The sequence below is a fragment of the Stenella coeruleoalba genome (genome assembly GCF_951394435.1).
Source record: "Stenella coeruleoalba genome assembly, chromosome: 14".
NCBI lineage: Eukaryota > Metazoa > Chordata > Mammalia > Artiodactyla > Delphinidae > Stenella > Stenella coeruleoalba.
In genome coordinates, this window is record NC_137160.1 from 38,380,056 (window position 1) to 38,401,836 (window position 21,781).

The window sequence follows — 21,781 nt, forward strand, 5'->3', positions numbered from 1 at the left end:
TAAAGATGCTACCAGAAAACTACTAAAGCTAATCAATGAATTTGGTAAAGCTGCAGGATACAAAATTAATGCACAGAAATTCTTGCATTCGATACACTAATGATGTAAAATCTGAAAGAGAAATTAAGGAAGCACTCCCATTTACCACTGCAACAAAAAGAATAAAATACCTAGGAATAAAACTACCAAGGGAGACAAAAGACCTGTATGCAGAAAACTATAAGACACTGATGAAAGAAATTAAAGATGATAAAACAGATGGAGAGATATACCATGTTCTTGGATTAGAAGAATCAATATTGTGAAAATGACTATACTACCCAAAGCAATCTACAGATTCAATGCAATCCCTATCAAATTGGCAATGGCATTTTTTACGGAACTAGAATAAAAAATCTTAAAATTTGTATGGAGACACAAAAGATCCCAAATAGCCAAAGCAGTCTTGAGGGAGAAAAATGGAGCGGGAGGAAGCAGACTCCCTGACTTCAGACTATAGTACAAAGCTACAGGAATCAAGACAATGTGGTACTGGCACAAAAACAGAAACATAGATCAAAGGAACAAGATAGAAAGCCCAGAGTTAAACCCACGCACCTATGGTCAACTAATCTATGACAAAGGAGGCAAGGGTATACAATGGAGAAAAGACAGTCTCTTCAATAAGTTGTGCTGGGAAAACTGGATAGCTACATGTAAAAGGATGAAATTAGAACACTCCCTAACACCATACACAAAAATAAACTCAAAATGGATTAGAGACCTAAATGTAAGACCGGACACTATAAAACTCTTAGAGGAAGAACACTCCTTGACATAAATCGCAGCAAGATCTTTTTTGATCCACCTCGTAGAGTAATGGAAATAAAAGCAAAAATTAACAAATGGGACCTAATGAAACTTCAAAATTTTTGCACAGAAAAGGAAACCATAATCAAGACGAAAAGACAACCCTCAGAACGGGAGAAAATATTTGCAAACAAATCAACGCACAAAGGATTAATTTCCTAAATATATAAACAGCACATGCTGCTCAATATTAAAATAACAAACAACCCAATCCAAAACTGGGCAGAAGACCGAAATAGACATTTCTCCAAAGAAGACATACAGATGGCCAAGAAGCACATGAAAAAGCTGCTCAACATCACTAATTATTAGAGAAATGCAAATCAAAACTACAATGAGGTATCACCTCACACCAGTTAGAATGGGCATCCTCAGAAAATCTACAAACAACAAGTGCTGGAGAGGGTGTGGGGAAAAGGAAATGCTCTTGCACTGTTGGTGGCAATGTAAATTGATACAGCCACTATGAAGAACAGTATGGAGGTTCCTTAAAAAAACTAAAAATAGAATTACCATATGATGGAGCAATCCCACTACTGGGCATATACCCAGAGAAAACCATAATTCAAAAAGACACATGCACCCCAATGTTCATGGCAGCACTATTTACAATAGCCAGGTCTTGGAAGCAACCTAAATGCCCATCGACAGATGAATGGATAAAGAAGATGTGGTACATATATACAATGGAATATTACTCAGCCATAAAAAGGAACGAAATTGGGTCATTTGTTGAGACGTGGATGGATCTAGAGACTGTCATACAGAGTGAAGTAAGTCAGAAAGAGAAAAACAAATATTGTATATTAACGCATATATGCGGAACCTAGAAAAATGGTACAGATGAACCAGTTTGCAGGGCAGAAATTGAGACACAGATGTAGAGAACAAACGTATGGACACCAAGGGAGGAAAGCAGCAGGGAGGTGGTGGTGGTGGTGGGATGAATTGGGCGATTGGGATTGACATGTATACACTGATGTGGATAAAACTGATGACTAATAAGAACCTGCTGTATAAAATATAAAATAAAATTCAAAAATTCAAAAAAAATACATTCTGGAGTAAATTTTATCATCTGTGAATTATATCTCAATAAAGCTGCTATTAAAAATCGAAACAAGGGCTTCCCTGGTAGCGCAGTGGTTAAGAATCTGCCTGCCAATGCAGGGGACGCGAGTTTGAGCACTGGTCTGGGAAGATCCCTCATGCTGCAGAGCAACTAAGCCTGTGCACCACAACTACTAAGCCCGCATGCCTAGAGCCCGTGCTCTGCAACAAGAGAAGCCACTGCAATGAGAAGCCCGTTGCACTGCTCCCGCTCGCCACAACTAGAGAAAGCCTGCATGCAGCAACAAAGACCCAATGCAGCCCAAAGTAAATAAATTAAATAAATAAATTTTTAAAAAAATTAAAAAAAACCCCGAAACAAAACAAAAAAAAAACAAATTAGCAAACATATCCTTGAATGGCTCTCCCCTCGCCCCTACCCAACAGCCCTCTAAAAGGTTACAAAAATAAATAAATAAATAAAAAGGATTAGAGTTGGCATGATGAGGGAGTGAGAGTTGGGTGCCTGTGTCATAGCCAATTGATCTCATTCAGTAGTTAAACCTGACTGGACTATAGGCTGCAGGTGGTGGCAAGAAGGTAAATTTGAAAGAGTTCATTGTAGGCCACACAGTATTTCATAATTTTTGTAAAGGCTAAATGAATATATCTCTTAGAAGTTAATGTTAAATAATCTATGATAGTAAGCTACAATTCTAATTCTGTGATATCTTTGATCTTCAACCTCTGATATGGAAAGCTTCAGGAGGTAAGCTTTTTATTTCATCTAAAAAATTCGTTTTAATCAAATATCCAATTTAAATAATAAGTTCCGATTTGTTTCCACCTGGTTTGCTATTAACTTATTCTAGACATTTCCTTATACTGACAGCTTCCTCTACTACAATGTTTCCTTTTCTCTTTCAAATAAATAGTTGCGTGAAGGAGAAATTTTGATTTCTTTGCCAGCAATGACTAGCTAAAAAAAGATCTTGGGGACTTCCCTGGTGGCGCAGTGGTTGAGAGTCCATCTGCCGATGCAGGGGATACGGGTTCGTGCCCCGGTCCGGGAAGATCCCACATGCCGCGGAGCGGCTGGGCCCGTAAGCCATGGCCGTTGAGCCTGTGCGTCCGGAGCCTGTGCTCCGCAACAGGAGAGGCCACAACAGTGAGAGGCCCGTGTACCGCCAAAAAAAAAATGTATAAAGGATGAATTCTCCATGTACGCTAAGAAACACAACTGCCCGCAAGGCTTTTACAAGACAAGCAATTGTATACAAGGTTGGTCTGCTTTCTAAATAACTTGCCATCCTGGTATGAGGCTGGAGCCTTCTCGGCTCTAATGATTGGCTCTGGTTTTCAAGTAGCCCATGTCCTGTGACAGGGAAATCCTGAAGCAGCGTCCCTATTCTAATACAAGTCACAATCCACCTCAGAATCTTCCAGCTTTCCCAAAGGAAGAAACAGCCTCTCATGTATAATAGTAATTACTCTCTCCTTGCTGGCCAAGAGGCTTACATTCCAGACAAGTTGATCATTTTATAGCATTTAAGGACAAGTACAAAGCAACGAGATGATGCGCTTTCAATCTCAGTAATAGTCTTACTTTAGTATGCACCCACGACAGAAAGAAAATCAATGAAATGCTTGGTAAGTAAACAGGTAATGCAATGGCCAATTACTCTTGAGCTTCAAGACCAACTTGGACTCTTTCTTTCATGGATAATGTTAGGATTTGTACAGCAAGTGGCTCATTCATATTCCCTATAAAGATATAGAAGACATATCCCAGAAGTCTTAAGGCTAATGAAAATAATTAGCCTTAATTACACATAAACACATAAATTAATTACACATAAATTATTAGCCTTAATTACATATAAATAAACACATAAATAAAATATTTAACACATAAATAAACACATAAATTAATTACACATAAATAATTAGCCTTAATTACACATAAATAAACACATAAATAAAATATTTATGTGTTTCCCTTTATTATTTACAAATAACTTTCATATGTACCTGTCTCTTAACCTGTCTCTTGTGGTTAAACTCACAAAAGTTTACAGGTAATACAAAATGTTAAAATGAATTTCTCCACAAGAAATAAAGAGAAGGTAGATTGAAAGAAAATAAAGGACTGTCATATCTTTTTGGGGGGGAGCTTATTAATATCAAAAGCAAATAATTTATGGGGAAAATATGAAAAGTGTTAAATATGTTAAAAGTGGTATATATACACATATCAATACATATATTTGAATATATAAACAGTGTACAAAAGTGTCCAACTGAGCTGAAAATGCATTATTAGTCAATGACCATTAACTACTACATTATTCTGTTCTCTTCACTGTAAGTATTCTCATTGATAATGTCTTTGATTTACTCAGTGGCATACTTGGCACTAACATGCACAATCCTGACCATTCTTTTCCTAAGGCAAAGCATGTAGCCTACACTAATATACAGTAACCTTTTTCAATATGACTAATGACCTCAATTTGGACTTCAAGGGGGACTAACTTCTTTCTGTTTTTCTCCTAGTGTCCTTCCTAAAGTAAAATCTAATGTTTTCCAGACACAGTTTCGTTTAAACCTAAAAATGAAAAAACCTTCAGTAAACGCATGTTCACAGAGCATAATCTCAGGAAACGTAAATTATACCTGGCCCCCTGTCAACTGCGAAGGCCAAAGATATCTGAGGAATGGCTCTTCCCTGTGCTATGAATGACGTGGTGCCAAGTTTGCTCATCTACTTAGCATTTCTAAACTACCGGCCAGCGGAAAACCCAGAGATTTCAAAGAGAAGTTTAAACCATGTTATTCTGAAATCAATTACTTAATTTTTTAAAATTAATTAATTGTTATTATTATTTTGGCTGTGTTGGGCCTTTGTTGCTGCGCATGGGCTTCCTCTAGTTGCAGCGAGCAGGGGCTACTCTTCATTGTGGTGTGTGGGCTTCTTATTGCAGTGGCTTCTCTTGTTGCGGAGCACGGGCTCTAACCCGTGTCCCCTGCATTGACAGGTGACTCAACCACTGTGCCACTAGGGAAGTCCATATTTAATTATTTTTGAAAATACTCATCTCTTTATTATTTTCTCCTCAAAATGTGTAAATTACTCTGAAATCGAGAGATAGATGTACATGTTTTCATTTTGATTTCATCTCTAAACAAAGGGTATGGTTCAGACATAGGATGGACAGCTGGAAAACTGAGGTTCCATGTAGTCAAGGGACTCTGCCAAGGCTTTGCTACTGCTAAGCTGTGAGGCAGGATGAATACAGGTCTTTGGACTTTAATTCTCAAGGCCTTTCCTGTAAGCCATGTTGCCTGTCTACATGCAAGGATTTTTAATTTGAGAAAACCAAAACAAAGAACTGGCCATAGGCCTAAGTAGAAGAAGCTCTATGATACGGCTGAACACAAGATAATGGAGTGGTATATATTCTATACTAAGTGAAAACAATTGTGAGATGTTATCTAAGCAATCAAATCCCAATGTGGGGACTTCCCTGGTGGCGCAGTGGTTGAGAATCCGCCTGGTTCAATTAATCTGGTTCAATGAATCCAGGTGAGGCCTAGAAACAGGTACTTTGTCAAAGGTTCCTAAGCGATTTCAATGTGCAGATAGAACCACTGCTCTGAAGGGAATTAAGCCCTTTCAGAATTTTTACAAAGAGCTAATTATGAGAAGAAATCCATTATCAATAACTTTGAATGCAGGGTTATTCAGTTTGCTTCTAAGCCACATTTCTGCACAACACTGTCACTCAGTGCATTTGGCAAGGGGGAGCCTGTGTCATTCACATGTACTGTGCTCCAGGTGCCCCCCAAAATCTTGTTGCCCAGAGCATAGAGAAAGAAGCTAACACTGAGGGCACACTGTGGCCCAGAACCAAGTTAAGGCTTTGGATACCTAGTCACGTTTAATCCTCTGAGCAAATTTGCAAGGCAGTTACTAATACTCTTATTTTCGCATGAGGAATCAGGTTCAGGCATGTTTGCAAGCATGTTTCCATGGTGAATATTAAAAAATACAACCCTATCGCCCACCTCTGAGATGAGTCTAACCCTATTCCTAACCTTTTGTCAGGGAACGCACATAGAGTTTAGAATTACAATAGCAAGGTCCAAATCTGAGCTCTGTTTCTTATTGCTTGTACGGTCCTAGGAAGTTCTACAATGACAACTACTATTAGCCAGGTACCAAGACTCTGCTAAGTACTTTATATAAACTATGTTGCATAACCATCATGACCAGACTATGAGGGAGATATTATTACCCCCATTTTATAGATTAAACTAAGTGATTTGTTCAAAACCACATAGGCTAGCATTCAAACCTAGGCCTATAAACCTAGGTGTTATAATTATTACCCCTGGGCTCTTAAATGTTCTATTGCCTCTCTGAGCTTTGTTTTCTCATGATTGTGAGGATCACATTAGGTAACATACATAAAAGAATTTTTTTTTTTTTTTTGCGGTACGTGGGCCTCTCACTGTTGTGGCCGCGGCATGTGGGATCTTCCCGGACCGGGGCACGAACCCATGTCCCCTGCATCGGCGGGTGGACTCTCAACCACTGCACCACCAGGGAAGCCCCCATAAAAGAATTTTTATAAAAGCATTTAAGTGCCTAGGACAGCAAGTGGCACTCAACAAATGTTTCTTAACATTGAAGTGAAGGGAATTTGATAATCTTGGACCAAAGGCACAAGTCTAAAACAGCGTTGACGAGGCCAAAAACTGAAATGATAGCAGGGACTGGCAATACTGAACAGATGTCACTAATTGCAGCATTTTCCAGAATTCAGTGCCCTGGAGAAGATCCACCAGGAAGCATAATCCTCACCTACTGCTGGCTCAACAAAGAACATAATTATGTCTTATGTTCCAAGGGTAACCTTAGATTTTTTGCAACTACTTGGAACTACAGAGCATAAAATTTTGAAATGGGTTTACCCCTTTAAATGTGTGCCCTTTGTTTCTTTTTAAATATTGTTTTTAAAACTACGTAATACATTGTTGTTATAGAATATCTGGAAGATATAGAAAAGTGTGAGCAATAAAATAGCTCCTATAATCCCTTCCCCTAGAATTTAGAGAGATTTCCTGAAGCCAAGGACTAGAACTCTAAGTGGCTAGTAAGCATAAATTGTTGTAATGTACACTTTCCCTACTGTAAGTTCATCCTATGTCAAGAGTGTCTTGACAAGATTCCTCAAACTGAATTCATTTCTTGGAATTATACTGTGTCTTTATTATTTCTACTTAGCCTATTTGTTTCTGTTTTCTTAATTCACACACTCTATAAGCAGTGTTTGCAAGAGGAATGGATGATTATATTAACGGCTTTTAACAGTGGGAATTATTACAGTAACACCCCCAAATCATGGCTTAATTAAAAGGAACATCTTTTCATCAAACACCTAAAAATTTCCATGCATTCAGCTGTTCTTGGTAGTAATGTACCTGCCAGCAGGGAATTTCAATTTATCAACCTAGCTTCAGTAAAAATCCTTTTGAATGGCTGGACTTTTCATCCTCCTGATATGGAAGACAGGTGTATTTATAACTTGATATTTTCTTTTACATATTCAACCAATTATTTTCTGAAGTTTTTGGATTATCCCTTTTTATTGTCATCATTTATGTGCAATATATCATTCAATTTTGTTTTTATTTTGTTATTTGCAATATACACAAAATGGAAAAGTTATAGTAAATAGCATTTTGATTGTGTGTAGTGTGTAAACTATTATTCGGAGGGCATATAAAGCTAAAATGATAGTTCTTGGCCTAGAAGCCCACACTTGTGGAAATCATTTTGAAAAAAATCTAAGAAGAAAATCTATCTAATACTTTGAAAATGAATTTTAATAGTCATTAAAAAGAGCTTTACAATGATACGTAATTTGTATAAACATATATTGTGAAAGGACATAGCTGAACTTGCCCAACACAAGATCTGATACATAATAGGCATTCAGTGAATAGTAGCCAGTATTGCCACATATGGTCACCACTCATGTGCTCTATTGTATAGCAGCAATGAGTTCTGCTATTCAAACCTACCACATAAACCCAAGTAGTGCCTGTAAGGCCCTAGTTTGAGGTTTGGGATTTTAATTTAGTTCCTCTTTCTCTACCTTGGAAGGATAGCACATTATGTGCTAGGCACATGAGGGGATCTGGTTAAGTTCTAAAAATATTTGTGTGAATGTACAGGTGAGAAAAAAGTCTGATTTTTTAAAAAAAGGATTTTGTTACAGTTAGGATTCTGGGCACAAGTGCAAGAAAGCGTTGCAATTTGGCTGTTGTGTGTAATAGAAACACAGCACTTCCCCTTCTGTGTAAGACTAAGTTTCTTCCTATCAAGTTATAAAAACAAATTCTAGGGCTTCCCTGGTGGCGCAGTGGTTGAGAGTCCACCTGCCGATGCAGGGGACGCGGGTTCGTGCCCCGGTCCGGGAAGATCCCACATGCCGCGGAGCGGCTGGGCCCGTGAGCCATGGCCGCTGAGTCTGCGCGTCCGGAGCCTGTGCTCCGCAACGGGAGAGGCCACAACAGTGAGAGGCCCGCCTACCGCAAAAAAAAAAGAAAGAAAAAAAAAAAAAACCAAATTCTAACTCTTAAAGTAAGTTTGTCGGATTCCTACTCTAAATCAGAATTTTATAGGCTTAGTGCCTACACCTAAGAACAAAATTCAAGTTTCACACAGTGTGAGAAAATGAAAAAACAATGAAATTTGGGATGAGAAGAAAGAAAGAAGTAAAAGACATCCAAATAGTTAAGAAGTAAAATTATCTCTTTGAATGACATGGTTTTATATGTAGGAAACCCTAAAGACTCCACACACACAAAAAACCTGTTAGAACTAATAAATGAATTTGGTGAAGCTGCAGGATACAAAATCAAGATACAAAAATTAGTTGTGTCTCTTTACACCAACAATGATCTATCAGAAAAGGAAATCAAGAAAAAAAATCTCATTTATGATAGCGTAAGAAAGAATAAAATACTTGGGAATAAATTTAATCAAGGAGGTGAAAGATTTGTACACTGAAAACTATAAAACATTGAAGAAAAGAATTGAAAAAGACACAAGTAAATGGAAAGAGATCCTGTGTTCATGGATTAAAATAATTAAAATTGTTAAAATAACCATACTACCCAAAGTGATATACAGATTCAATGTAATCTCTAACAAAATTCCAATGAAATTTTTTGTAGAAATAGGAAAAACAACCTTAAAATTCATATGGAACCACAAAAGACTCCGAATAGCCAAAGCAATCTTGAGAAAGAAGAGCAAAGTTGGAGGAATCCCACTTCTTGATTTCAAATTATATTACAAACAGTATGGTACTGGCATAAAGAAAGACACATAGACTCACTGGAGAGAGTCAAGTGCCCAGAAATAAACCCAAGCATAAATGGTCAGTTGATTTTCAACAAGGGTGTCAAGATATGCAACGGGGAAAGGATAACCTCTTCAATAAATAGGACAGCATGTGGGAAAACTGAATATCCACATGCAAAAGAATGAAACTGGACCCTCATCTTACACTATACACAAAAATCAACTCAAGGTGGATTAAAGCCTGAAATGTAAGATCAGCGACTATAAAACTCCTAGAAGAAGACACAGGGAGAAAGCTCCTGACATTAGCCTTCAAAATGATTTTTTGCGTGTGACACCAAAGGCTCAAGCAACAAAAGCAAAAATAAACCAGTGGGACTACATCCAATAAAAAAGCTTCTGCACCGCAAAGGAAACATTCAACAAAGTGAAATGGCAACCTACAGATTGGGATTCAAATATCTGCAAGCTATACATCTGATAAGGGGTTAATATCCAAAATATATAAGGAACTCTTACAACTCAACAGCAAAAAGCAAAGAGTCTGATAAAAAATGGGCAAAGGACCTGAATAGACATTTTCCCAAAGAAGACATAGAAAAACACTGTCTTCAAGACAGAAGTTTAAGTTTTAGATTGCAGGGTACTTGGATCCTTCCAGCCTGAGTTGGCAGAGTGTGGTCTCAGGTTCCCAATATTCTGAGCCTGGGTCCCTCAATCTCAAACTCAGTGGGCAAGGAGTCTCCACAAGCCACCTTCAAGTCAGCCGTGTGTGAACAGTTGCCTGTGAGCATGACTGTGCACTGGGAATTGCTCTATAGAAAGCTCGGCAAGGTGGAAACTTACAGCAAAAATTTCAGAACACATAAAGCGTATGGTCTGACAGCAAAGGAACAAGGTCTTAAAAAAAAAAGAACAAATTAAGCTATTATTTTTTAAAAGTTCCCCAAATAAGCTATTAAGTCCTTCAAAGCACATACACAAATATTTTCCAACCTCCCTCAACAAAAAAAACAAGCTCTACAAAATCATCCCTCTTGACATAGCTCAAAAAACAAACCAAACAAGTAAAACAAAAAACATCAACTTGGTGTTGTGATAAAAACGAATCTTTCTGAAAAAACCTAGAGTAGTGAGGTGAACAGTGCTTCCTAGAAATAGGCTAACTACAGTTCCAGTTCCAAAAATTCACTAATTGGGCATGATTTGGTGAGATCAGTCTTTCTCTCTTCACATCTCACAGGGAAAAATAAAAAAAGAGGTCAAGAGTACCAGTCTTAACTCTTACGAGTCAGGAAAGAACAGAGAGAAGGAGCCTTAGTAACCTTTTACTTCAGGGGCTGAGCGTGTAAGCCTGCTGCTGCAGGCCTGGTATTTGCCTCTGTCTATCAGTTTGGAAGGAATCATTATTGCGCTGTCATTTGACTGAGAGATAGAAACTCCACCGGTATTTTAAAAAGTGACAAGATATCTGTTTCACTGAACAATCCCAGAAGATAGTCTTCATTTTAATATAAAATGTTCCAGATTTACATACCTGAATAGAAAAAAGACACCAACATAGAAAAAATATACTGCATGCAACAAACAGACTTTTCTCCTTGGTCAAATTTGAAATAAAAGATTTGAAGATCCAAAGCTACCTTAATGCAAATATCTGCCTGTTGCAAGTATACTGTTTGATGAAATTGGCATACATCAAGTACAATTAGAAAGCTTATTTATAATGAAGAAATACATAATTCTGCATCTTAATGGGGATGACAATTACAGCTGATGGCTGTTAATTAACGTTAACTTCTTTTGCTCTGGGTCTCAGAGATTTCTTATAAGGTCTGTATGCCGGCAATGGACACAACTAATTCTGCAAGGTACAAAAGGGGTAATTATCAGCAACATTTGTGCTCATAACAAATTCATTGGTAACTTGCCCAGCTCTGGCTCCACACTGGAGACCTGAGGATCAAGTAGAATTGGTAAACTCTGACTCAGTGTCATGGCAGGAAAGGTATTTGTTCAACTTTCTGAGCAAAGGCTCACCTACCCACCAGGTGTTCAGAATGACAGAGAAAAGCCCCTCCAGTTCTCTCTCCTGGTGGAATGGTCTGTGGGTGTTGCCTGTTCCAGGCAAGCAGAAATGCAAGGCATTGTTTAGTTCAGTGGTGCCACCCTCCTGTACCGAGATGCCCACTGTGCTTACTTTCTTGGACAGCTCAGGGGTGTGTGATCAGTATTGGAGGCCGGAAGTAAGATGGAAAGGGAGAAGCACTGCAGGTCTCAGCACAGAAAACTATTATAAAGCCCTCTTTGCTTGTGCTGTAAATTACATATTTATTTTGTTAGCATGAGATAGATGAATATTTCCACATACAAAGGTGCCCTGCTAAAATCAGGATAAGTGATATTAATGTGCTCTGGTCAGTATTATCGAACCTCGAAAGCAATAAACTTTATGCGTCAATAAATATTACATTTGCAACATAATTAACATTCCTTTACTGTCTCTAGCACTTATTACACATTGTAACCACAAGTCTACAATACATTATTCACATTTGGGGTGTCACCAAGTGATGGATTGCTGTAGGAGAGGCTGTCCTTTAAATAAATCAACAAATAAAAATGCAAATGTTAACATTTTCAGCCACAACTTCTCCCATCTTGAATGCAGAATGAAAATTTCACATTACATTGACACGCAGCAGAGAGAACAATTAACAACGTACACTGTGAATGAGAAAGATGACTTTGCCAAGCTAGGTTTTATCACCTGCACATGGACCCACATGGGACTCTTATAGATGCCAGCACTTTTCAGAGAACAAAGGAAACCTGTCGCCCACTGGCATCTGTCCCATCCCCATCCTTTTCTGCAGGTCTTGAAAATTCTTGGAATTTAGGGTGGACAGGGAAAGTACTTTTATTCTTGTTCTCCTCAGTACTTTCAAAGGTTTCTTGGAATGAAGAACAACAGGCTTTCCTCTTGTGTTAAGAGTTTATATGTAAAAGCAGTCTATAAAAAAATGCCTTTTCTACACTTTGAAATAAAAATAAATCAAATAATCTTGATTCTGAAGTCTGGAAAGCAACCACTGTGCCTTCCTGCTAACTGATTTTCATAGTACTGAATCTTATTCTTTCAACTCTGCACTTTGTATAATAGACCTATAATAGGCCATCAAGCACTTCTAAGGATAAAATCTGGTGTGCTGCACATTGTTTTGTTTAGCCAAATGCTCATTATTTAAGAAGCTTCTGAGAATCTGTATTTAGCTGAACTGCAGCATTAAGAACTAATAGATAAAGAATCCTTTTTTTAAGGTTTGTAGATATGAGTCTTCACAGCAATTTTAACCTGGGCTTGTAAAACTCTACAAAGTTGATATGGCCATTTCAGAAAATGTGTGCTGAGGATGTACTATAAAACGCTTACTGGGGAAACATTTTATTCTTTTTCATGCTTTCCTCTAAACTGAAGTGCAATCATCAAAAACACATTAGAGTAGTGTTAAAGATCTCATTGAAGATCTTAGTGTCAAAGATAGGAAAATTCATTAAGTTTGAAAATCCAGATTGTCTTTCCTCTTTACCTATAACTCCTCCAAAGAAATCCCTCAAGATGAGCTAGGATGGATCCTGTCTGAGCACAAGCATTCATCCACAATGTTAAGTGGTCCAAGGTGGAAGCCCCATCAACCTTTCAGAGCCACAACTCACTGTAGGTCTTTGGCAAAATGCCATGCATGGTAGCATTAAAAATAAAGGAGTAATGGACAAAGAATGTGGTAAACTAGCTAAATTTTCTTTTGACTGTGGGTGGCTTCCAAAATAGGGACGTTGTCATTGTCAACTATTATAATATTTAAGATCATGGGCTTTGGAGTCTGAAATGCTGGCTCTACCTCTTACTAGCTATGTGACCTTAGGCAAGTCACTCAATCTCTCTGAACCTTAGTTTCCCGATTTTTAAAATGAGTATGATAGTAGTACCACCTCATAGGCTGTGATGAAGATTAAATCAGATAATGCGTACAAAGGGCTGGGCACATAGTAGATGCTTAATAGATGATAGCCATTATTATTATCCTCTGTGTTAAGAGTCATTTCCCAAAAGTTCTTAATTAAGTCTTAAAATCTGTATTTATTTGATAAGATGCTAGGAATTTAAGTGCTCAATCATATGCCCAAGGAAACATAAACCAAGCCCTTTTGGTGCTGATGTTTATATATTCAGCCTTAAATGTATAATATGGGAGTTGGCTTATTAGATATGAGAAATTTTAATAACGTAGTTCTTTTCCTGACTCCAGAAAAGGCTGGTCAAAGTATTAACTCCTCAAATGTCTCTGGTATAAGTAAATGTTGACAGTCACTTAACTGTAGTACAAAACCCACTACAGTTTTTAATATCAATGAATTCAGTTAGTTAAGCTTACAGTCCAAGTGTATAACCATTCCATGATAAGTTGGGAAGGACCTGCTGCTAAACAGATTTTTTGATGAAAGGCAGGATTAGCTTTGTGTTTCTGTGGAAATCCTTGTCAATTGCCATTATCAATTAAGGAAAAGCATGCATAAAGGAAAGGGCTCCAAGAGTTCAACCTGGTCATATCTAGATGCTTCCAAATAAGGGCCTCTCTCTTGAGTAGGAGGCATTAACAATTTTCAAGATTTTTCAATACTTATTAAATAACTCAAAAAAAGTTCTTATCTGCAGAATATTAAAACAAAGAATCCCTGAAACTTACCGGGGAGTGTCATGTTGCAATGATGCTGTGGTTGTGATTACAAGCTCCTTTTGGCTTCCTGTTGTCATAGGAGATGTGGACGCATCTTTTCTTACTTCTGCCGTTGTCCCTGCATGAACAATAAAGGAAATAATTTGGGCACTTAATAAAAGGAAAAGTCTATTCTGAGTAATATATTCGTATAGGAATCCCCAAGCTTTAGAAGCAAGCCATTTTCCCCCATGAAATGAAACAATGGCAGATGGAAAACTCGGTGAGTTGTTTCGGTTTTGTAAACATCAGTGATACATAATATCTTGTTTTTAAAAAAGTGCATTTGTGCAATAACAGACTAACTAGAGATTTTGTTTTTAAACCTGATGGCCTATCAAAGTCCTGCTGATTTGGGTTTATTGTAAAAATGCCCAAGGAGGTAGACTGGTTTATTTTGTTCCTTTTAACTATCAATATCATAAGAAAAGTTCTTTCCTCTCTTTGACAAAATTGATAATTCCAGCACTTTGTACTTCTACACCCTCCAAATTAAATTGATCCTAACCCCAGAACTTTCAAGGTAGACATAAATCTTGAATATTTCTTTTAAAGAACTCAACATGTAAGATGCTAAACAAGTAAGATGCAAAAACAAGTAAGATGTTAAAACAAGTAAGATGCTCAACTAACCATTCTAGGGTTGATTTGGCCTTTGTTCCTTTCTAGCAATAAATGTTTAGTTGATAATTACTTTCTTCTTCTGGAGTGCTCAAGACTAAGATGGCATGGACAGAAAGACCTTTTGTTTGTTTTATAATTATTATTATTTCTAATAATAAGAAATTTATCCTCCTTTTTAAAAAAAAATAACAAAATTGCCAACTTTTTATTCATTAAAAATACAATAAGGCTTTTTCACATATCAAATTCTCATGTTATAGCTGGAAGAGACCTTGGACATCATCTCATCCTGCTTCTTATTTGATAGATGCTTTTTGTAGGATGAGCTTCAGTAATGTTTTATTTTTTAAAAAAATTTTATTGGAGTATAGTTGATTTACAATGTTGTGTTAGTTTCTGCTGTACAGCAAAGTGAATTGGTTATACATATACATATATCGACTCTTTTTTAGATTCTTTTCCCATATAGGTCATTACAGAGTATTGAGAAGAGTTCCCTGTGTTATACAGTAGGTCCTTATTAGTTATCTATTTTATATATAGTAGTGTGTATATGTCAATCCCAATCTCCCACTTTATCTCTCTTCCCTGCCTCCCCACTTTCCCCCTTGTAACCATAAGTTTGTCTTCTACATCTGTGACTCTGTTTCTGTTTTGTAAGTTCATTTGTACCATTTTTTTAGATTCCACATATAAGTGACATCATATGATATTTGTCTTTATCTTTCCGACTTGCTTCACTCAGTATGACAATCTCTGGGTCCATCCATGTTGCTGCAAATGGCATTGTTTCGTTCTTTTCCATGGCTGAGTAATATTCCATTGTATATATGTACCACTTCTTCTTTATCCATTCCTCTGTCAATGGACATTTAGGTTGCTTCCATGTCCTGGCTATTGTAAACAGTGCTGCAATGAACACTGGGGTGCATGTATCCTTTTGAATTATGGTTTTCTCAAGGTATAAGCCCAGTAGTGGGATTGCTGGGTCGTATGGTAGTTCTATTTTTAGGTTTTTAAGGAACCTCCATAGTGTTCTCCACAGTGGCTGTATCAAGTTACATTCCCACCAATAGCACAAGAGGGTTCCCTTTTCTCCACATCCTCTCCAGCATTGGTTATTTGCAGACTTTTTGATGATGGCCATTCTGATTGGTGTGAGGTGAGGTATCATTGTAGTTTTGATTTGCATTTCTCTAATAATTAGCAGTGGTGAGAAGATTTTAATGCGCTTTTTGGCCATCTGTATGTCTTCTTTGGAGAAATGTCTATTTAGGTCTTCTGCCCATTTTATGATTGGTTTATTTGTATTTTGATAACGAAGTGCATGAGCAGCTTGTATATTCTGGAGATTAATCCCTGGTCAGTTGCTTCATTTGCAAATGTTTTCTAACATGTTTTGGGTTGTCTTTTCTTTCTGTTGATGGTTTCCTTTGCTGTGCAAAAGTTTTAAGTTTCATCAGGTCCCATTCATTTATTTTTGTTTTTATTTTCATTACTCTAGGAGGTGGATCAAAAAAGATATTGCTGCGATTTATGTCAGAGAGTGTTCTGCCTATGTTTTCCTCTAAGAGTTTTATAGTATCTGGCCTTACATTTAGGTCTTTAATCCATTTTGAGTTTATTTTTGTGTATGGTGTTAGGGAGTGTTCTAATTTCATTCTTTTACATGTAGCTCTCCAGTTTTCCCAGCACCACTTACTGAAGAGACTATCTTTTCTCCATTGTATGTTCTTGCCTCCTTTGTCATAGACTAGGTGACCGAAGGTGCATGGGTTTACCTCTGGACTTTCTACCCTGTTCCATTGATCTGTATTTCTGCTTTTGTGCCAGTACCATACTGTTTTGATTACTGTAGCTTTGTAGTATAGTCTGAATTCAGGGAGCCTGATTCCTCCACCTCTGTTTTTCTTTCTCAAGATTGCTTTAACTATTCAGGGTCTTTTGTGTTTCCACACAAATGTAAAATTTTTTATTCTAATTCTGTGAAAAATGCCATTGGTAATTTGATAGGGATTACATTGAATCTGGAGATTGCTTTGGGTAGTCTAGTCATTTTCACAATATTGATTCTTCCAATCCAAGAACATGGTATATCTCTCCATCTGTTAGTGTCACCTTTAAGTTTTTTTTCATCAGTATCTTATAATTTTCTGAGTACAGGTCTTTTGCCTCTTTAGGTAGGTTTATTCCTAGGTATTTTATTCTTTTGGATGCAATGGTAAATGGGATTGTTTTCTTAATTTCTCTTTCTGATCTTTCATTGTTAGTGTATAGGAATGCAAGAGATTTCTGTGTATTAATTTTGTATCCTGCAATTTTACCAAATTCATTGATGAGTTCTAGTAGTTTTCTGGTGCCATCTTTAGGATTTTCTATGTAAAGTATCATGCCCTCTGCAAACAGTGACAGTTTCACTTCTTCTTTTCCAGTTTGTAGCCCTTTTATTTCTTTTTCTTCTCTGATTGCTGTGGCTAGGACATCCAGAACTATATATCTTCTTCATGGATTGATTCCTTGATCATTATGTAGTGTCCTTCACTGTCATTTCTAATTTAAAATTCTATTTTGTCAGATATGAGTATTGCTACTCCAGCTTTCTTTTCATTTCCATTTGCATGGAATATCTTTTTCTAACCCTTCACTTTCAGTCTATATGTGCCTCTAGGTCTGAAGTGGATCTCTTGTAGACAGCATATATATGGGTCTTGTTTTTGTATCCACTCAGCCAGTTTACGTCTTTTGGTTGGAGCATTTAATCCATTTACATTTAAGGTAATTATTGATATGTATGTTCCTATTGCCATTTTCTTAATTGCTTTGGGTTTGTTTTTGTAGGTCTTTTTTCTTCCCTTCCTCTTTTGTTCTCTTGTGGCTTGATGACCATCTTTAGTGTTGTGTTTGGGTTGCTTTTTCTTTTGTGTGTGTGTTATCTATTGTAGTTTTCTGGTTTGCATTCCCCATGAGCTTTTGAAATAGCAGTCTATATATATACAAGGTTGTTTTAAGTTGCTGGTCTCTTCATTTCAAATGCAATTCCCATTTCCTGCATTTGTACTCTCCTCTGCTCATGGCTGCTGATTTAGATATCATATTTGTGTGTGGATGATTTCCTCCTTTTACTGTATTTTTGCCTCTACCAGTGAGCTTTCCCATTTGTGATTTTCTTATTTCTAGATGTGGCCTCTTTATTTTCCTCCCTGCCTAGAGAAGTTCCTTTAGCATTTGTTGTAAAGCTGGTTTGGTGGTGCTGAATTCTCTTAGCTTTTGCTTCCCTGTAAAGCTTTTGATTTCTCTGTTGAATCTGAATGAGAGCCTTGCTGGGTAGAGTATTCTTGGCTGCAGGTTTTTCCCTTTCATCACTTTAAATATACTGTGCCACTCCCTTCTGGCCTGCAGAGTTCCTGCTGAAAAGTTAGCTGATAACCTTATGGGGATTCCCTTGTATGTTATTTGTTGCTTTTTCCTTGTTGCTTTTACTATTTTTCCTTTGTATTTAATTTTTGACAGTTTGATTAATATAATACAATATAATATTATAATTAATATATAATCTCAGGCCCTTTCTCTTTCTCTTCTTCTTCTGGGACCCCTATAATGTGAATAGTGGTGAGTTTAATGTTGTCCCAGAGGTCTTCATTTCTTTTCATTTGCTTTTCTTTATTCTGTTCTGCAGAAGTGATTTCCACCACTCTGTCTTCCAGCTCACTTATTCGTTCTTCTGCCTCAGATATTCTGCTATTGATTCCTTCTAGTATATTTTTCATTTCAGTTGTTCATCTCTGTTTGTTTGTTCTTTAGATCTTCTATCTCTTTGTTAAACATTTCTTGTATCTTCTCAGTCTGTCTCCATCCTTTTTCCGAGATTTTGGATCATCTTCACTATCATTACTCTGAATTCTTTTTCAGGTAGATTGCCTATCTCCTCTTCATTTAGTTGTTGTTGTAGGTTCTTTATCTTGCTTCTTCGTCTGCAACATATTTCTTTGTCATCTCATTTTGTCTAACTTACTGTGTTTGTAGTCTCCTTTCTGCAGGCTGCAGGACTGTAGTTCCTCTTGCTTCTAGTGTCTGCCCCCTGGTGGGTGAGGTTGGTCCAGGGTCTTGTGCAGGCTTCCTGGTGGGAGGGAATGGTGCTTGCCCTTTTGTGGGTGGAGTTGTGTCTTGTCCCTCTGGTGGGCAAGGCCATGTCGGGAGGTGTGTTTTGGGATGGCTGCAAACTTAGTACGACTTAGTACGACTTGGACAGGCAGCCTGTCTGCTGATGGGTGGGCTGTATTCCTGTCTTGCTGGTTGTTTGGCCTCAGGCATTCCAGCACTGGAACCTGCAGGCTGTTGGGTGGGGCTGGGCCTTGGTGCTGAAATGGGGACCTCTGGTAGAGCTCATGCCAATTAATATTCCCTGGGGCCTCTGATACTAGTGTCCTCACCCCCACGGTGAGCTACATCCAACCCCTGCCTCCCCACAAGACCCTCCAAGACCCCTAGGTAGGTTTAGCCAGGCTCCTGTGGAGGTACTGCTTTGTGCTGGGTCCCAGTGCATTTGAGACCTCGTGTGTGCCCTCCAAGAGTAGAGTCTCCATTTCTCCCAGCCCCGTGGAGCTCCTACACTCAAGCCCCACTGGCCTTCAAGGCTAAATGCTCTGGGGGTTCTTCCTCCCGATCCCAGACCCTTAGACTCTCTTGAAGGGCTATTTTTATATGGGAACATCCCTGTGTAGCCTGCATGGGTTTGAGATATATATATATATATATATATATATATATATATATATATATATTTATTTATTTATTTTCGGTGCAAGGGCTATGTTTAGTATGGATGTCTGCTCCCTCTTTCCTCAGTGTATGCTGGACGTTATCCCCTTGATAGGGGTTTGACTGGTGTTGTGGTGACTAGAGCCTGCCCTGGGTATTGTGTGGGGCCTCCCCTTTGCTCTGTGGTTGTCGGGGTGGGGTCTGCTCCCTAGTTGGAGTAGAGACCCCAGATCTGTTTCTTAGCTGTGTTTCTGATCTGTGATGCGAGGTAGGTGGGATTGGAGCAGTCCCACTGGAAGAGAAGCCACTGAGTATTCCTCCTCTGGAGCTGTTCACCTGTGAGCATGCTATGTTGTGTCACCTTCCACCTGTTGTGTGAGCTCACAAGTTACTCTGTTATTGGCACTATTCTCAGCCCCATCTTAACTGTGGGTATGCTGGCAGTTGGCCCTGGAGTCTCTCAGGCGTTGTTTTTACCAGGCCACCAACATAGATACACTGAAGTCACGTCCCAAGATTGCGGTAATCCTGGATCTGGACCCACTGTGGCGCTATGGGCGCTATGGGGGCAGCTCTAACTCTGACCTGGACTAACCCCTGCATGTACGTGCCCACAAAGTTCACACCTGCTAAAGCCAGACCCACCTCAGTTGCAGGAGCACTTGTTGTCTGTTCAGATGTTCTGCAGGCACTGAGTTTACCAAGCCAGTTGCAGGGTTTTAATCTGTGGTTTGTGCAGGTAAAAGGAGAGATTTCAGCTCTTCTTCCTTAGTCACACAGCCCCTGGGGCTCAGCTTTGGTTTCAGCCCCACCTCTGCATGTGGGCCATCCATAGGCATCTGCTCCCTGCCCAGTCGAGAGTGGGTGGAGGCGGTGACGGGGGTGCACTGGCATGCTTTGGTGGGAGGGGGCAGAGGTGGCGACTGATGGGGACGTGCGAACCCGCTCCAGCAGGAACCCCTCCTACTGCCTCTGGGGGCGGGGGCCGGAGGGCGGGGAGAGAGACTGTCATGGTGACCCTGCCCTTCACATGTCATTTAACAATGGCGCTTCACTTCCATGGTGGTCTGGGCTTCCTCCAGGAGCATTCCCAGTTGTGGAGTTCCTCACTCCCATCCCTTCAGGCTGTCTCCACACAGCCCACAGCAATTCTCTCCCCAGTTCTGCTCTCCAAACCCCACATTCCAGCATCTAGCCCCTGTCCACACCAGCAGACACACAACTCAGGCTGGGGCATGCAGGGCTGTGTCATGGACCATCTGTGTAGGTCTCACTCTGTCCTGCCTGCCACAGACTGGCTGCTGTGCTCTCCTTCAGGCCCCTGACGCTCCCCTTCTGTCTCAGCTGATCTCCCCACTGGCAATGGGGGTTCCCTGGGTGCAGGGACCTCTCCTCTCCTTCAGCTCCTCCCAAAGCCCCCACAGGGTGCAGGTCCCATCCTGCTTCCTCTTTTCTTTTTTTCCTTTTCTCTTTTCCGTCCCCCCGGTTATGCGGGGATCTTTTCTTATCCTTTTAGGTGTCCGAGGTCTTCTGCTAGTGTTCAGCAGGTGCTCTGTAAAAACTGTTCCATTTGTAGATGTATTCTTGATGCCCCTGTGGGAAGAGGTGAACTCTATGTCCTCCTACTCTGCCATCTTCTCCTTCTCCCCACTGCTTCTTAATATTATTTTCCACATAACACAAAACATTCCTGTCTTTTTCTTGGAAGACTATAAAAATCTCATTCACAATTTTCTTCTGGTTCCTAGGAAACTGTTGCCCAGGCTACTGAAAGAAGTTATTTGGGAAGAGTCACTATTTCTTTGAGAAAAGGGTGAATATTCAAATGACCTGAAATCAGCTTTGGCTCTGGAATACCAGACCAAGAATACCACGTGCTAACTCTGGGAGTGGCACAGTTTAAGTGTGACCAGAGAAAATCAGGTCTGGAGAAGGCAAGAGTCTTATATCTGCAGAGATTAGCATCAAAACAATCACCAAGATCCTTGGTATTCAAAAGTCACACTCAATATTGACTGTTCTCTATCATGTAGAGATATAAAAGACCAGTCATCCAAATGTACAATTCAGACTTATATACAAACCTGTGGGACCTTCAACCTAAACCAGTACTTTCTCATACTGGACACAAACTCCATTAGTTCATACAATGCATTCAGTCAGTAAATGTTTACCAAGTACCTAATGATTCACAGGGGCTGGTGCTAGGATTAATCTCAGGCTTAGTTTATGGAGAGGGGAAGGAAGATGTGAGAGTAAGAAATGAGATACTGTGAACAATCTGGTAAAGAATCATAAATAACTCAAGGCAGTACAAGGTAATAATAACCGCTAACAGATATAG

General features: G+C 39.0%; 1 protein-coding gene across 4 annotated transcripts in view; it reads right to left on the minus strand.

Moving 5' to 3' along the window:
* Positions 1-21,781, minus strand: part of KIAA1328 — a gene marked incomplete at its 5' end in the record, with an annotated part of 384,225 nt that overhangs the window by 42,390 nt on the left and 320,054 nt on the right. For all 4 annotated transcript variants that reach the window (XM_079942020.1, XM_079942019.1, XM_079942021.1 and 1 more), the window contains one exon: positions 14,026-14,134. In XM_079942020.1, coding sequence (XP_079798146.1) covers positions 14,026-14,134 — 109 coding nt within the window. The remainder of the gene's footprint in view (positions 1-14,025; positions 14,135-21,781) is intronic.